We start from the raw sequence: 14,961 nt of genomic DNA on the forward strand, positions 1-14,961 counted from the left end.
TGGTATTTGCATTTATTTTTGTTTTTGTTTTTTTTTCTAATTTTTTGCAGGAACATCTGGGCGTCATGCTTGGTGGCAGCATGTATGTGACAGCTGGACACAGAGAGATTGGCTGCTTAACTTCAGAATGAGAAGAACCACCTTCTCTGTGACAGTTTTCATTCAAGGCTGACTCGACGGGATACCAGATACCGCTAGGCAGTGGGGTTGTGTGTGGTAATATGCTTGTGGAAGCTGGCCACCAATCTCTCACCTAATTGGTATGGTATAATCGAGTGACTGTGCGTTCGCCCAACAAGTTGTTGCTGCCATCAATGACACCCTAAAGCCACAATACCTTCACAGACCTTCAGCTGCAGAAGTCGAAGAAATAGTCAGAGGATTCCATGACGGAGCTGTGGCTGGCACTCATATTTGCATCCTGGAACCACCTCACAACACAGTGGACTTCTACAATTGCAAATGCTTCCACTCAGTAGTCCTGCAAGGTGTTGTGGACCACAATGAGAAGTTTTGGGATGTCAGAAAGCAAGGAAATGGAAATATATTTTCTTAAATTCAGTGATATCTTGGTAATGAGATGTTAAAGTGTTGAAATATGAATAGAAATCATTTCAACGGTCCCAAAAATTTATTAGACGGTCAAATTCATTCCTCCAATTGATTTTCAGCAGAAAGCAGGGAAATTGAAATATATTTTGTGTTACATCAAATTAATAGATTCCTATTGCCCCAGATTGACTATCAACAAGAGGACAATGGAGCTGTTTAGCTGCAACAATGTCCATTTAAGCCTCATCTTTTGACCTCCTTATATGCTCCCTCAGTAGGAATAACAAGTTGATAAACTTTTAAGTACATTTGACATCCCAACTATAAATATTGCAGTTGAAATTGAATGCCTCACTAACCATTAGGTCACTGCAAATAAATGGATTTTTGCAAAATTAGAAAATCTTTCTTAGCCCAGGTAAAACTAAAAGTATCTTTTCTTTAATCCAGTATACAGGCAAAAGAGAAAAAAAAACATATTTCTGAATCATGTTTCATGTGATAAGTTATGAATTACTAAACAAACAAACAAAAACAAAAAAAACACCCTGAATTTATAAATAGCCTACATGGAATCATTACATTAACCATAACCTACCTGAACACACTTGAATGCAGGCTGCTGAGCAAATGATACAAGATCTTCAATTGTCTTGTTTTTCATCTCCTGGAAAGTCATTGGCTGCTTAATGAACTCTTTACACATTGAGGGAGAAAATAGGTCTCATACAGTAACACATATGCTTTTCTACATTCAAAGAATTACATTGTTAATTGTAATAATAATAATAATAATTTCATGTTCAAATTGCATTTAAACCGAGTTTATGTACTTAGTTACTTTCCACCACTACAAAAAGCTAAACTTTCCTACTGTTGTTATTCTACAGTTTCTCAATGTTGTAAAAATGAGTAAAAGAAATAAGTCCAACTATTGATCCCAATGATCCTGTACAGAAATGTTGTTCATCTGCTAATTATACTGTTGGCTGCAATTTTCATGGGTGCTGCTGTCTGAATTCAGTTTGAACAAGTACTGAAAACTGCCAACGATTCTACATCACATACATCACCACTGGAAGAACCAAACAATAAAACAGATCATTTTCACAGTGTGAACAACTTCTGTTGTTCTCAACTGAATAATCAGAGTTTATTAAGCTATTTATTAAGGCTTGTGAGAGTGTTACAATGTCTCATCACATGGAACTTCATATACTGTGGCCTTAGTGTAGCATTAAGGACATTTCTCCAGGACTGTTTGTTGACATAGAAATGCTGCAGCTCCCAGAGGAGCACTTATCTCACATGTCACATTCCACATTCCTCTGCGTTACACAACAGAACTGTGTCTGACTGCCTCAATGGCTCAGTGCCACACATCACATGCTGTCATTAATGTGCAATGTCCTAGTGCTTATTCTTTACATTAAAACAGTGGGGGTTCATAATAGAAGCTTGGAATGCATACCGTATACTATCCAGTAACAGAGAAACATCATGCTTTTTGAGTTATCTGTATTGTCAGACATGACAAGGACAGAAGCAGTTCTCCTCTTCACATGAATAACTTCTGGATCTTGGGTTTGAAAAGGTGAATCTTGCTGGTGCTCATCTGTTTCACACTCTCCTGAGCGCCCAGGATGGCCTGGTGGGCATCGTCAAACAGCTCCTTTCCAATGGCTTCCTGGACTCTGTCCCGCCATGCGCTTAGCCTGGGCCTCCCCTCAAACACGTCCAGGCCGGAGCCCACAGGCTGTCAGTGACACACACACACACACACACAAACACACACAGAGAAAGCCTGTATATGTAGACCTCTTCGCCCATCCACTGTGACTGTCCATATTTTCTCCTATGAACACTAGAATACAATACTGTAGTGTTTTTGATTTCTGAGTCTGTTTTTGTACCTTCCAAGCAGCCACTGGTATCTGTTCATTACACAAGGCCATGAAAGTGTCGATAATGTAACTTTAGACCTGAAGAAAACCCACAGTGATTGAAATGTTGTCATGTCCATGTGGACTTTAAGAACTGGGCTCTGTTCTCCATAGATGGATAATCAGGTTATACAGATTAGAATGTTGATGATGTTGAAGTTCTTAAATCCAAACCTGCTAGAGTGCAGCTTATTGATAGTAAACTGGATCATGACCAAGATGTTTTAGGGTGAACTCAAAACATGAACTCATTTTTTGATACAAATATCTCACTTTCTTAGATTTATAATGAAATTATGTTGATATAATTAGGATTTTTGATGAGAACATGCAGGTTATTGACAAATCATTATGATCTGTTGGTGTTAATTTTTAGAATGAAGATTTAGCTATACTTATACATGATAAAATGTACAACTAAATGACAGTTTGTACACTAAAAAGAGCCAATTAAAATTCAGTTAAGTATACTCTGAGCAGAAAGACATCATTCAAAATATGATTTGTTAGAGGACCAGTGGAGCCAGAACATATGACATTTAATTTGATATTTGAAACACTGAAACTTATTCAGTGATTAACTGCAGTACTCACTTTACTGAAACATGTTTATGCAATTGATGCTGACTGTTAAGAAAGTTATTAATAAGTTTTCTCTTTCACAGCAGACTTATATGTGTCATCACTGGCAGTCTGACCACATTCACTGGTAATATCTGATTGTTTAACAGTGATCAAAGTGTGGACACAATGTGGGATACAATGTATAACAATGCAGGAACACATAAAATAAGACTTAGATCCATGAAGCTATTGCCCCAGTGCATGCTGGGGGGGATTCCCAACACATCTACCTCATGTAACAGCAATCACACGACCAGCACTCAGCCAATCATATGAATGCTGATCATGGTTTCAACTCTCTACTCATTTCGTCTTTGTTATTTATGATGACTTCATCCAGGATTAACATATCAATCCTCAAACTGCATTCAAAGAACCAAATTACCTGGATGAGAATTAACAGGATTATTTTAGCCTGGATTAGTTACGCCTCCTTTGAAGAACAGGGCCCTGAGAACTATATAACAGTGTTAGCAAGGTACTTTATTATTCTTTTTTTGTAATGTAACTTTAACCACACTCAAACATACAGTGACCCTGAGGTACAAAACACAACAACATTTCTGGAGTGTACTCCAGAAAGCAGGTTTGGTGAAAACTCTCAAAGCTTGTTCACCCTGAGATGAGGGAAACTGTAGGTTTTCTGTTCCAGAAAATTTACACTCTACACTCTACACTCTACACTAAAACTTAAACTCTGGGTCAGTTGCCACGGCAACTTACTCTGTGAACCTAACCTGCTTGCTGGCAGGATTACTTCAAAAGACCCAGTCAGAATTTATCACAGTCAGATATTCATTTTTTACACAAGAACTACAGCATTTCAGTCAAGACCACTTTAGTCAAAAAGAAAATTTTTATTGCCATTTGCAGTGGTTATATTTTGCAGTATGGCTCTGTTCTGGGACCTCCCTACCCTTCCATGTGCCTATATAGAAAGCCCAAGGCACCAGCGCACCAGCAAAGACCCCAAGTACAGAACAGCAGGCAACAATGACAACAGAATGACATTGTTTAAGTGAGAAATAGCAAGTAAGGAGGAACTGGGGTGGAAATGGGTTGCAAGCGACATGTGGATGAAGCAGCAAGGGTAGGCAGGCTGATGCAGCTATGAATAAGGCAACCTGTATGAGATTTGCAAATTGAATGCATAGAAGGTATCAGCTGAGCCATCAGCTAACGTAGGCTGGCTTGAGATCAGATGCTAGCTGATGTAGTTGAGTTTGTGAGTTGAGCTTGACTTTGTGGCTTGCCTGAACTAATGCCATGCTCACACTGTTTTTTAGGAAAATCCTGAATAGTATATCTTTAAAGCTACACTAACCATTATTTTGATATAAACAACCAGTCTCACTGCTCTCATCAGCGTTCTTCTACTGCCTCCAAGTGGCCAAACAGCAATGAATGCAGCTTTAGTTTCAAACGTTGACAGTAAAACAAATTTTATTTTACGGCTGCTCATATCTTTCTATTGCCCCTTTGAGAAAGTTAGCTCCTTTTGTTTATGAAAATGATGTTTATATTCCTCAAAGTACAATATTGGAAGCCATATTCTTTTGGTGTCAGTACAGAATCTCAGATTGCCACTAGTATAGAAACTCAGACACAACAAGACAACCTGTCCCAAACTAGTTTTAAATCTAGTGAAACAAATAGAAAGTAGGAAAACCACATTCAGTCTGAAACATGATGACATTTTCATGATATCTCTTGCACTGGGCTAACGTGCACGCACACTGGTTTATCAATGTGGACCATTTTACTACACTCACCTGCATAACCTCCACAATAGCAACCAGGTCGGCCAATGAGACATGCTCTCCTGCAATGAAGGGCCTATCCTGGATGAACTTCTCTTCGATGAGTTTCAGAGAGCTGTTCAGATCCTCCAATGCTGCATCCAGCTTGTCCTGGGGGACATCCACACCCAGAACCTTGGGAATCAAAAGCTACAGCCCAAACATAAAAACAATGTTTCATCCTCGGGGAGAGCAGATGAAATTACACATGATCAACACAGTCAACATGATGTTGACTGTATTGCAGTTGTTGTTTTCCAACTCAAAAGAAGTTTCCTCTCCCTCTTTCTCCCCTCTACCTATTGCCGAACAAGACAAAGTAGTTTTGCTGTAAAATATATAATTACATGTTAAATCAGTTGCCAATAAATATAGGCATTAAAGGACGGGTTCACAATTTCAAGTCTGTCTTAAAACAGCCGTCGAGTACCCAAATGAACAGTGAAACATGTTTTTCTTGTTGTAATCATTCCCCCTGTTCATACTGACCATTAGAAGATCCCTTCATAATGCATTTATGATATAAGTGATGGGGGACAAAATCCACAGTCCTCCTTCTGTGCAAAAATGCATTTATCTGTTATCTAGTTTATCTGAAGCTAATATGAAGCTTCAACGTCCAAATGAGTCAAATCAAGTAGATATCTTTCAACATTACAGTCTTTTTAGTGCCAAAGTCCCTCTTTTTGTTACTATACTTCCACCGCAGCTCAACAGGGAAACACTGTCCAAGGAAACACAAGTCCAAAGCTTGAACAGGCTGACCAGGAAAGCCTTACTGGCCTCTTGCAGAGTCATGACAGCGGAGCTCTAGAAGCACAGGTCGGCCTTGAAATCCTGAGCGATTTCTCTGACCACGTGCTGTAAGGGCAGCTTGCAGATCAGCAGTTTGGTGGATTTCTGGTAGCGACAGATCTCTCTCAGAGCCATGGTACTGAGCCTGTAACAGTGAGGCTTCTTCACAGGGTTGGTGGCCAGGGTGCTCCTACAGGCAGCCTTGGTGGCCAATTGCTTTTTGGGGGCTTTGCCTATGCAACAGGAGAAATAGTGAGGAGAAGAGAAGACACACTGTTCCATTTCTTATAGGCTTCGCCCTCTAAGGCTATCGCTAGTGGGTTTATCCCTCGTGCACCCATGCAGCACTGAGAAAATTTAGTCCACACCCACCTGCAGGATGGGCCAGACTCCTGGTCTCACCTTGAGTATAAATTGCATTAAGACTGTACAGTCAGCTCCCACTTTTCTTCAGCAACTGCTGCAAGCACTAGAGAGCAGGAAGTATGTCTTTGAAGAAAACTGTGAGCAGTGTGAGAAAGAAAGGGGGAGGGGGGACACAGAGAAGCAGAACAACAACAGCAACAACAACAACAACAACAACAATAAATACATGACTAGCAACAACAAACAGCAACAACGGCTGGAGAAGGACATCCCCATGGCCAAGGGCAGGTCCCTGGGGTTTCCTGCGGATGAGAAAGCACAAAGACCTCCAGGGAAGAAGTCAAGTTAGTAACATGCAGTAATGGTATATGAATACATACAGATGGAAAGGAGGAGAGAGGAGCTCAGTGCATCATGAGTAGTCCCCCGGCAGTCTAGGCCTATAGCAGCCTCACTAAGGGCTGGTCCAAGGCAAGCTTGGTCGGCCCTGACTATAAGCTTTATCAAAAAGGAAAGTTTTAAGCCTACTCTTAAATGTAGAGAGGGTTTCTGCCCCCTGGACTGAATCTGGAAAATGGTTCCACAGGAGAGGAGCCTGATAGCTGAAGGCTCTACCTCCCATTCTACTTTTGGAGACTGTAGGAACCACAAGTAAGCCTGCATTCTGGGAGCGTATTCTGATGTTGCCTGACCATTAAGAGCTTTGTAGGTGAGGAGAAGGATTTTAAATTAAATTCTGGATTTTACCGGAAGCCAATGCTGCGAAGCTAAGATGGGAGAAATATGATCTCTTTTTCTAGTCTTTGTCAGTACATGTGCAGCTGCATTCTGGACCAGCTGGAGAATCTTTAGAGACTTGTTAGGGCAGCCTGATTATAAGGAATTGCAATAATCCAGCCTGGAAATTACAATTGCGTAGACTATTTTTTCTGCATCTTTTTGAGAAACGATGTGCCTGATTTTTGCAATATTACATAAGTTAAAAAAGGTGGTTAAAGGACATATCCTGATCAAAAATTACTCCCAGATTCCTTACAGTGGTGTTGGAAGCCAGGGTAATGCCATCTAGGGTAGCTATATCATTAGTTAATGTGTTTCTACCTGAGAGTGTCCGGTCTGCCAGACCGGTTACATCATGAGCTTCAACCTGCACAGCTGCTGTGAAGCATGCCTGGGACCAAAGCACGCTCTCACTGGCTCTCACTGACTCTCACTAGCTCTCACTCCACAGTTGCTGTGTCTGTACTATGCTCTCCTCCCTAAAGCCAAGAAGCAGCTAAGAGCAGATGCTTTTGCTGCTGAAGCGGAGGATGTGTGGTTGGTACGGGACTTACTAGCTCTGGATATCCTGGACACGTTTGACAAGCCAGAGTCAGACGACTCCGCCCCCTCCATTCATGAATCGTGCTTGTTGCTCCTAGCTTCCCTCCTTCCAGCAGAAGACCCAGAACTCAGCAGCAGCTCACTGAGTGCTCACCCAGGGGATCCTGGGGTCCCTTTCTATGCTTCAACCTCCCTGCTGGCAATCGGCAGCCTCCTCCGCGAGCTCCCATAGATCATCAAAAAGGCAGCCACCTACAGAGATCTCGCAGTGCTGCCAGGGCGGGAAGCTGCTTTCGTGGACAAGATGAAAAGGGATTTGCCGCTGGCCCAAACGGCCAGACGAGATCATTGTTGTGGCCTCATTTTCCTGCCATCAGGGAATATCAGGAAGGGACGGCGGCAGAGCCGAGAAGTCTGGAAGCAATTGTCTCCACCTACGTCCTCGTCACCAAGGTGGAGGGATTCACCGACCTGCCCCTGGTCCAATTCCCCCCAAGAGTCTTCAAGAAAGCAGAGCAGGAGACTGTGATGGGTTGGGGGGGTTGTGTGCTATCAACCTCCAGGGGCTTCCACTCAGCCCTTTTGACACAAGCCCCCCATGGGTTGCACCGGAGAGCCCCCAGACTCATAAAATGGTGGCAAGGGCTGACCTGGCTCATTTCCCCGGCAACCACAGCACAACGAATGCATGTACACCCACTCTCAGAGCATTGCTCAGAGTGGCGAAGTGTATGTTCAATCGACAACTGGACGACCAGGCTGATCAGCAGAGGCTACACACTGCAGTTCCCAGAGGAACCCTAGAGATTGCATCCCGCTATTTCCTGGTTCTGAAAAAGACATGGAGGATGAGACCCATTCTTAATTTATCCCCGTTCAACAAATCAATAATGGACAGACCCTTTCACATGCTAATGATCAAGAGGGTGCTGGAATGTGTTCACCAAGGCAACTGATTCACTCTATCAACCTGAACGATGCGTATTTCCATGTCTCCATCATACCGAAACACAGGAAATTCCTGCATTTCTCATTTCAGGGAATACAATACCAGTATACCCGCCTAATACACCTAAATCTGTGCAGCCCAGGAAACATTATTTTATGTGACACATTCAGGACATGAACACAAAGTAGCCTCTAGACAACTGACCCAGGGAAGCACCCTGTACTTAGTCAAGTTGCACACTACGATGACCTCTAAAGGTCTGCACAAAATAGGCAAATATAAACGGGCTGAGGTCAAGAAACTAGAAAAGTAGGCAGGTAGATAAACTGTCTGGAACGCTTGACACAAAGGTAAGAGAGGCAGAGGACTGTGGTGGAGTGGGCAGGTGTATGTAGACTAGAAGACTGATTAGGGGAATGAGAAACAGATGTGCTGGCAGATGATCAGGTGGTAGCACTTGGTGGGCAGTGGGGGGAAAACAGTTCTGAAATGACAAGAGGTTAGAGATCAGGAGAACAGAGGATCCCGACATGGACAAAAGCCCTGAATTACAATAAACTGACAGGTAAAAAGAAGCGATATACAATTTTAAAGGTCAGTAGAAACATTTTATTGTTCCAGGCTTTCTATTTCAACTCTGGTTTTAAACAGATCTTCTAACAAACAGTGAGATCGTTTATGACACCAAATACATAATGATGATTTTAGTTGCATTTTAAATGTGCAAAGTTTATTTTATCCCCAGAGAGATAGCTGACAGTGTGGATGATTTTACACTCTGATTCCATCACTGCAGCTCAGAATAACATGAGGCAACTATGTGATGAAAACTAGAAATAAGCACGAAAGACTGTCTTTTATTAGAAAAACTATCCACACACTGTTAATTGGCTCCCATGATTATAAATGCAAAATGTTGATCAGATAGACCTCATCAGTCATTAACTACTTTTCCACTATTTGATTTGGTAGCAGAAACAGTCTGGCATTACTTTTAAGTTTTTTTATGTGCGTGACATATTCAGAATGGTTTCTTCAAAAATACTCTATAGTTAAGTCATATATAATAATTCATACATGTATTCTACATATATTTTAAGCCTTAGCCTACGTTTAACATGTGGAAATTATTTCTAGTGTTACTACATCTTCTTATTCTGTTGTATGATAACAGGCTATCGTTTACATTTTACTTCACTGAATATGACTTTTTGCTGTCCCTAAAGCAGAAGTTTTCCACAGGTGCTTTGTATCACTGTTGCATCTCATATCATATGAAACACTTCATTGGTTCTGATGTCGCTTGTAATTAAAAACCCTGCCTCTTTCACATGAACATGCTCATAGCTGGATAGGAAAACTCAGAGGTTGACTCAGCTAGTTGATAGCCAGTTTCACAATACTGGTTATCTGGACGGCCAATGTTAGGCTCAGTGAAGCCAGCTAACTTGAGCTTTGCAGTGTGTAAATAAAGCAAAAACTTCAAATAAACAAAACTTCTGTTTATTTTACTTTCAATTTAACTGTCTTCATCTGTTGAATAACTGAGCTAAAAATAATAAAACCAGTTCTTCTTTGTTTTTTCAGGCTGATTTTTCAAACATGATTGTGTGTGTAACCCAATAACAGCACCGTGCAGTTTGACATTTGTTACAACCCCCAGAAAGGCTCAATTTAAGAAAAGTCCATAACATAATTTGCAGAGTCAAGGAGAAGTAGAAAAGCAATTTTGTTTTTTTCTTTAATTTAAGAATATATGTGACCCCAACTTAATACTAACTTAGTAAAAGTGAAATAAAATAATGTCTGGCCAGCCAAAGTTAACAAAAAGAAGGGAGGTCAACCCCTCAATGGGTCATCTGACCTGTGCATTCCCCCTAACCCCAGTAAGTTAACTCCAATTTTTGAGAGGAGAAAGAAAATGACCCATGTCAAAAAAATTGTGTCTTATTTACCTTGTTGGGGAAGGTTGAAAAATGTCATACTCTCCTACCCCTTGTACAATCTTTATTGAGCAGGCTGTAGCTGCTTAAAGAAAAGTTATATTTACTGTGATTTATTGTACAGTTTTTAACATCAAAACCACAGATGAAAGTACTTGTTCTGAGATGTACTTACTTTTGGTTACTTGCCTCTGTAAGTCTGAGTTGAATGACTGCTAGCATTTTGAATGGCCACTTTTCAATAAGCTCTTAAAGAAAGATCACACATTGTTTCATTCTTTTACAACTTTATTATAGAAACAAAGCCTACCATCACAAACATAAATGCTTTTACACAAAAGTTACTTCAAGAATAAACAATGGAAAACGGTAATTCATTAAGACACATACAACAAACTTAAAGGTTTGGCTTTAAACAGAAAAAATGGCAGCTGGTCCAGCACAGGACCCCAGATGTTTACGATGTTGTGTCAACAGTCAAATGGGCTCTTGGAACAAATGAAGCGATAAGAATAGGAACATTGGCTGTTACCCCAACCATCTGAAATTTGATAAAAGAGGAGAAAAATACAAAAACTTTTAATTGATGCATCAGATGATGTCATTGCATCTGAAACACTTGAACCAAAAACATACAGACAAGTGACAAATTAAAGGAAAAACCAGTACAGATCTGAATGCTTGACCCCTACAGGGCATTTTGCTGGCATGGTTTGGGTCCACTTGTTCCCTTAGAGGGAAGGGTCAAAGCAAATCAATACAATGTTGTCATCTATCCTGATGGGTGTGGTCTCTTCTAGGATGACAATGCCCCAGTTCACAGGACACAAGGGGTCAATGAATGGTTTGATGGGTATGAAAATGATGTGAATCATATGCTATAGCCTTCACAGTCACCAGATCTCAACTCAATTAAACACCTACGGGAGATTTTGGACTGTCGTGTTAGGTTTCAGAGACGTGTTAAATCAACGCCAAGGCTGAGGAACGCTGTAAAATTAAATTTTTTTAGTTAATAAATTTTACACCATTATGTGTGAGTGAATCCATCACAGCACAGCGTGGACAGCTGCTATTGATTAATAGCGCAGAAGATTTCATATTATATTCGAATATCACGTAGAATTGTACAATGTTTGGTGTTGGCCTCCTCAGAAAAGCCAGCCAGCACTTAAACTGATAACAAATTTTATCTTGACCAACACATTAGCTAAGATTATAATCCTGCTCCAATCCAAACACAGCTGTTTTTTCCACAAGTTATATTCCTTGTGAGAAAACATTAGAAAACAGCTGAGTCAGGGTTGTAAAAGTAAACCGCTAAAACTTTAGCTCATTTAGCCAGTCAGCAACAAACAGGTGGACTTACTGGTGCTGCGCAAGTACATGCAGGGGTAGCTGCTGGAGGAGGCCTGGGAGTACCAGTTAGTGTAATACAAACGTTCACCGTCAATCCACAACCACGTGCCCTGAGAGACAAAGAGCACAAGTTTGGATAAGTATTATCTTACTATCTTCATTTGCTCTGAAGTCTAGATTCCCTTTGGACCAGGTCCTGGGCTAGATCTGGACTGACTAAGGTGGTATTTATTCATAAATTCAGACCTGCAAGTAGAAGCCTCCCAGCCATGCGATGCTCTGACCGGCTGCATTTGTCATCTGCTGGAGGAATCTGTACTCTCTGGGGTTGGTGGCTGAGGCGAGTTGGGCATCCAAGTTATTGCAGTGCTCCTGTTGGACAGAGGAAGAAGACCAGGATCTTTGTGGATACACAACACAGTAGTCATTTACTTCCTCCAAATCGATTTTTCTTCAATTTCAATGTGAAGATTTACTCGTAAAGCTCAGCTTTTCATGGACTGATGATAACACACTGACTGATTAACCGACAAATACCGTGACTATCCTTTAGCCGTAGGCTAGCGCAGAGTAGACATTTCTGAGTTTTAGAATATGTTACATTCATCAGTGGCATCGATGGTAAGCTCTGAAATAGCTAAACTGAATGAATAAGTCTATCAAATGAGAGGAAAAGCTATAATTCCATTCATCTAGTTCACAGTGTGTACAAGCTCAATGAGGGTGACTTCTCAATAATAATATAGATGTATTACAGTGGCAGTACCTCAGCATTGTACCAGTTCATGGGAGTGTTGACCAATTTGAAGCAGCGAGAGCCATAGCTGAACCAGCCGTCTGGGCAGAAGCTAAAGCGAGCTACAGGGACAGAGGATAGAGAATATGAACTTTACTTCAACAGACTGAGCTACTCTGATAAAAGCTCATTGCTAATCACAGATTCTACAGCATCTTTGAACACAACCGCAAAAAAAGTTCTTCCTAAAGTGTTGAAATGTATATTGCATATCTTGTAGAATAGTAGCAGTGATGTAAACACTAGATGGGTTTTAGTTAATGCCCCTAACACATGTAGATATTACCGGTATGCTCATTTATACATCCTAGCATTATATGACATTAGTAATGTTTGGAGAAAGCTGTATGACTTAATTTCTCTTTCAGTGGTGTCATTGTTGTTGCCATGACAGCCTCACACACAAATAAGTGAATATTACATTCAGGTGCTGCTCCCTCCTCAAACACATGTAATGCACAAACAGAGAGTTTTAGTTGATTTGGGACATACTCAATATAATGAAAAGTGATATTTATATTTGTGTATGTATGTGTATATTTGCAGTTACTGTAAAATATATCAAACTTTTGTAAAAACTACTCTACATTCTTGAAGAAACAACAATAAAAATTGACATGTACTATAAGATACTATCCATATATAATAGGCCTATATTGCATGACAGTATGTGTTGGTTACATAAGTCTTCTAAATTGTGTGTTTTCTCTTTGATATGTGGCAAATCGTGTGCAAATTTGTCTATAAAAATATATTTAACCTAATCAAAATTTGTCTATAGCACAATGAAATGCGGAACAGTTAGGAAGCCTATACTTGACAAAGTTGAACTGATAACTCAAATATGTATTTCAGTGTTGTACAATATATAGTTATATGTCCATTTTGATTACCGTTAATGGGAACAGGGACAGAATCTTCTGCCACAACTTCTTCTTTCATCATCTTCTCCTCAATCTCTGTTGAGTCAAGGATGTCCGGGTAACATCATATCACAAACAAATCAACACAGTCAATACCTACATTACCACCAGAGTCTGAGTCATACACAAAAAGTAAGTTAGAGCGAGATAAGAGTGTAGTAGTGCTATGAGGGTGTACTTTTGCACAGTGTGCTGTAAGCCAGATGCTAACATTATCATGCTAACATTCTGATGTCAGCTAATGTTTACTGGTTCACCATTTTAGTAATGCGTGTTAGTATGCTAACATTTGCTAAATAGCACTAAACATCAAGTACAGCTTAAGCTAATAGAAATGTTTTGTAGCTTTGCTAATATTTGGTCATAAACCAAAGAAAGGGACCAACAGAACCCCCCAGAGCAAACCCACTAGCATGGTTAAAAACTTGCATGAATTTGAACTAAGATGATAAATCTACACTTTCAGATTTCCCACATAGCATTTGGCCCTGGGTCCAAACTTAACACAACCCTGACTAACTTGCATTGGGAGAATTCGTTTTTAAGTATTATATATCAGTGAACAACTTGAATAGTCAAAACAACTCTAAACAATGTAAATTAAATTAACTTTTCTGTCAAAAAAACCTGTTGCTCTGTTCTGTTGTTTACTTTCTCCAGATTCTTTCAATGTCATATCAAACAGACATCCCGCCTAGATAACAAGCAGAAAGACAGCAATACCGGTTAAATTTGGGTTCTTTCTAGGTTTGGATCCTAGTTGACTGAGCTATTTTGGTCATTTATTTGGTTACATAACAAATAAGAAAAACATAGAAAACTCTGTAGAAAAAAGTTGAATTAGATTTGAAGAGAACCTGGTGCAGTAGCCATCTCTTCCTTCGGGGCCACCACTGCTGCTTCTGTGGATGAATCATATTAATGTTGATGTCAGATATATGCAGATCTTACATTCTGACCATCTCTATGTGTATTAACCCAAACCTTCAATACTAACCAAGAGCCTATAATGTTACATAAATGTACATACAGGGTGCACAGGGTAACCATACAGTACAATGTTATTGGACTGCTGACTGACTCATGACCACATGGATGATGGTGTATGTTAAGTCTAAAGTGTCTGACCTGCAAATGCAGCACAGAGGAGAATGGAGATGACCAGGACAGTCTTCATGGTGATGATGGAGATCAAAAGATTGTTCTGTGTGGAGAAAATAACTGGCAATAAATATACCGATAGAGAGCAGAAACATAAGCTCCGCTGAGTGAAAAGCTTGGATAGACAGAAAATGTCAATGCAGCAGGTGTCTTACCTGTCAGGTAAATGTCAGGTGTTGTTCTTCAGTTATCAGTGATTAAAGAAGGCTGCTCCACTCTTTATATACATACTGAAGCACAGTGAGTCACGTTTTGGTGTGTGTGGGTGTGTGTGGCAGCACGTGCTGGTGTTTATTTATGACTCACTGTGTGTGTGGGAAGATGATTGTGGATTGCACTTGAAGATCTGACCCTGAATTCTGATCTGTTTTCAGAAAGCACTTCCTTGTTGTGCGACTGATGATTTAAAAAGTACTGAAATTGGGTTA

The 14,961-nt window shown here is 40.3% G+C and overlaps 1 protein-coding gene and 1 pseudogene across 1 annotated transcript; both read right to left on the reverse strand.

Moving 5' to 3' along the window:
- Positions 1–1,653: 1,653 nt before the first annotated feature.
- Positions 1,654–5,098, reverse strand: LOC122979340 (annotated as a pseudogene).
- Positions 5,099–10,563: 5,465 nt separating this feature from the next.
- On the reverse strand, positions 10,564–12,855 carry LOC122979342 (ladderlectin-like). The gene is made up of 4 exons (XM_044346701.1): positions 12,420–12,855; positions 11,900–12,025; positions 11,664–11,763; positions 10,564–10,835 (listed from the first exon to the last, which is right to left on the reverse strand). Exons 1-4 carry the CDS (start codon positions 12,438–12,440, stop codon positions 10,765–10,767), a joined length of 318 nt encoding a protein of 105 aa, XP_044202636.1. The 5' UTR covers positions 12,441–12,855; the 3' UTR covers positions 10,564–10,764.
- Positions 12,856–14,961: the final 2,106 nt, after the last annotated feature.

Source organism: Thunnus albacares, chromosome 3, assembly GCF_914725855.1.
Source record: "Thunnus albacares chromosome 3, fThuAlb1.1, whole genome shotgun sequence".
Taxonomy (NCBI): Eukaryota; Metazoa; Chordata; class Actinopteri; order Scombriformes; family Scombridae; genus Thunnus; species Thunnus albacares.

Bases quoted from the DNA above. Each gene is read 5' to 3' on its own strand.
- LOC122979342 (XM_044346701.1), bottom strand. From the start codon at position 12,440: ATGAACTGGTACAATGCTGAG. The intron at 11,764-11,899 runs GTCTGAATTTAT...TTTGTCTCTCAG, and splicing joins TGGGAGGCTTCTACTTGCAG to GGCACGTGGTTGTGGATTGA. The intron at 10,836-11,663 runs GTAAGTCCACCT...ATCAAATTTCAG, and splicing joins CATGTACTTGCGCAGCACCA to ATGGTTGGGGTAACAGCCAA.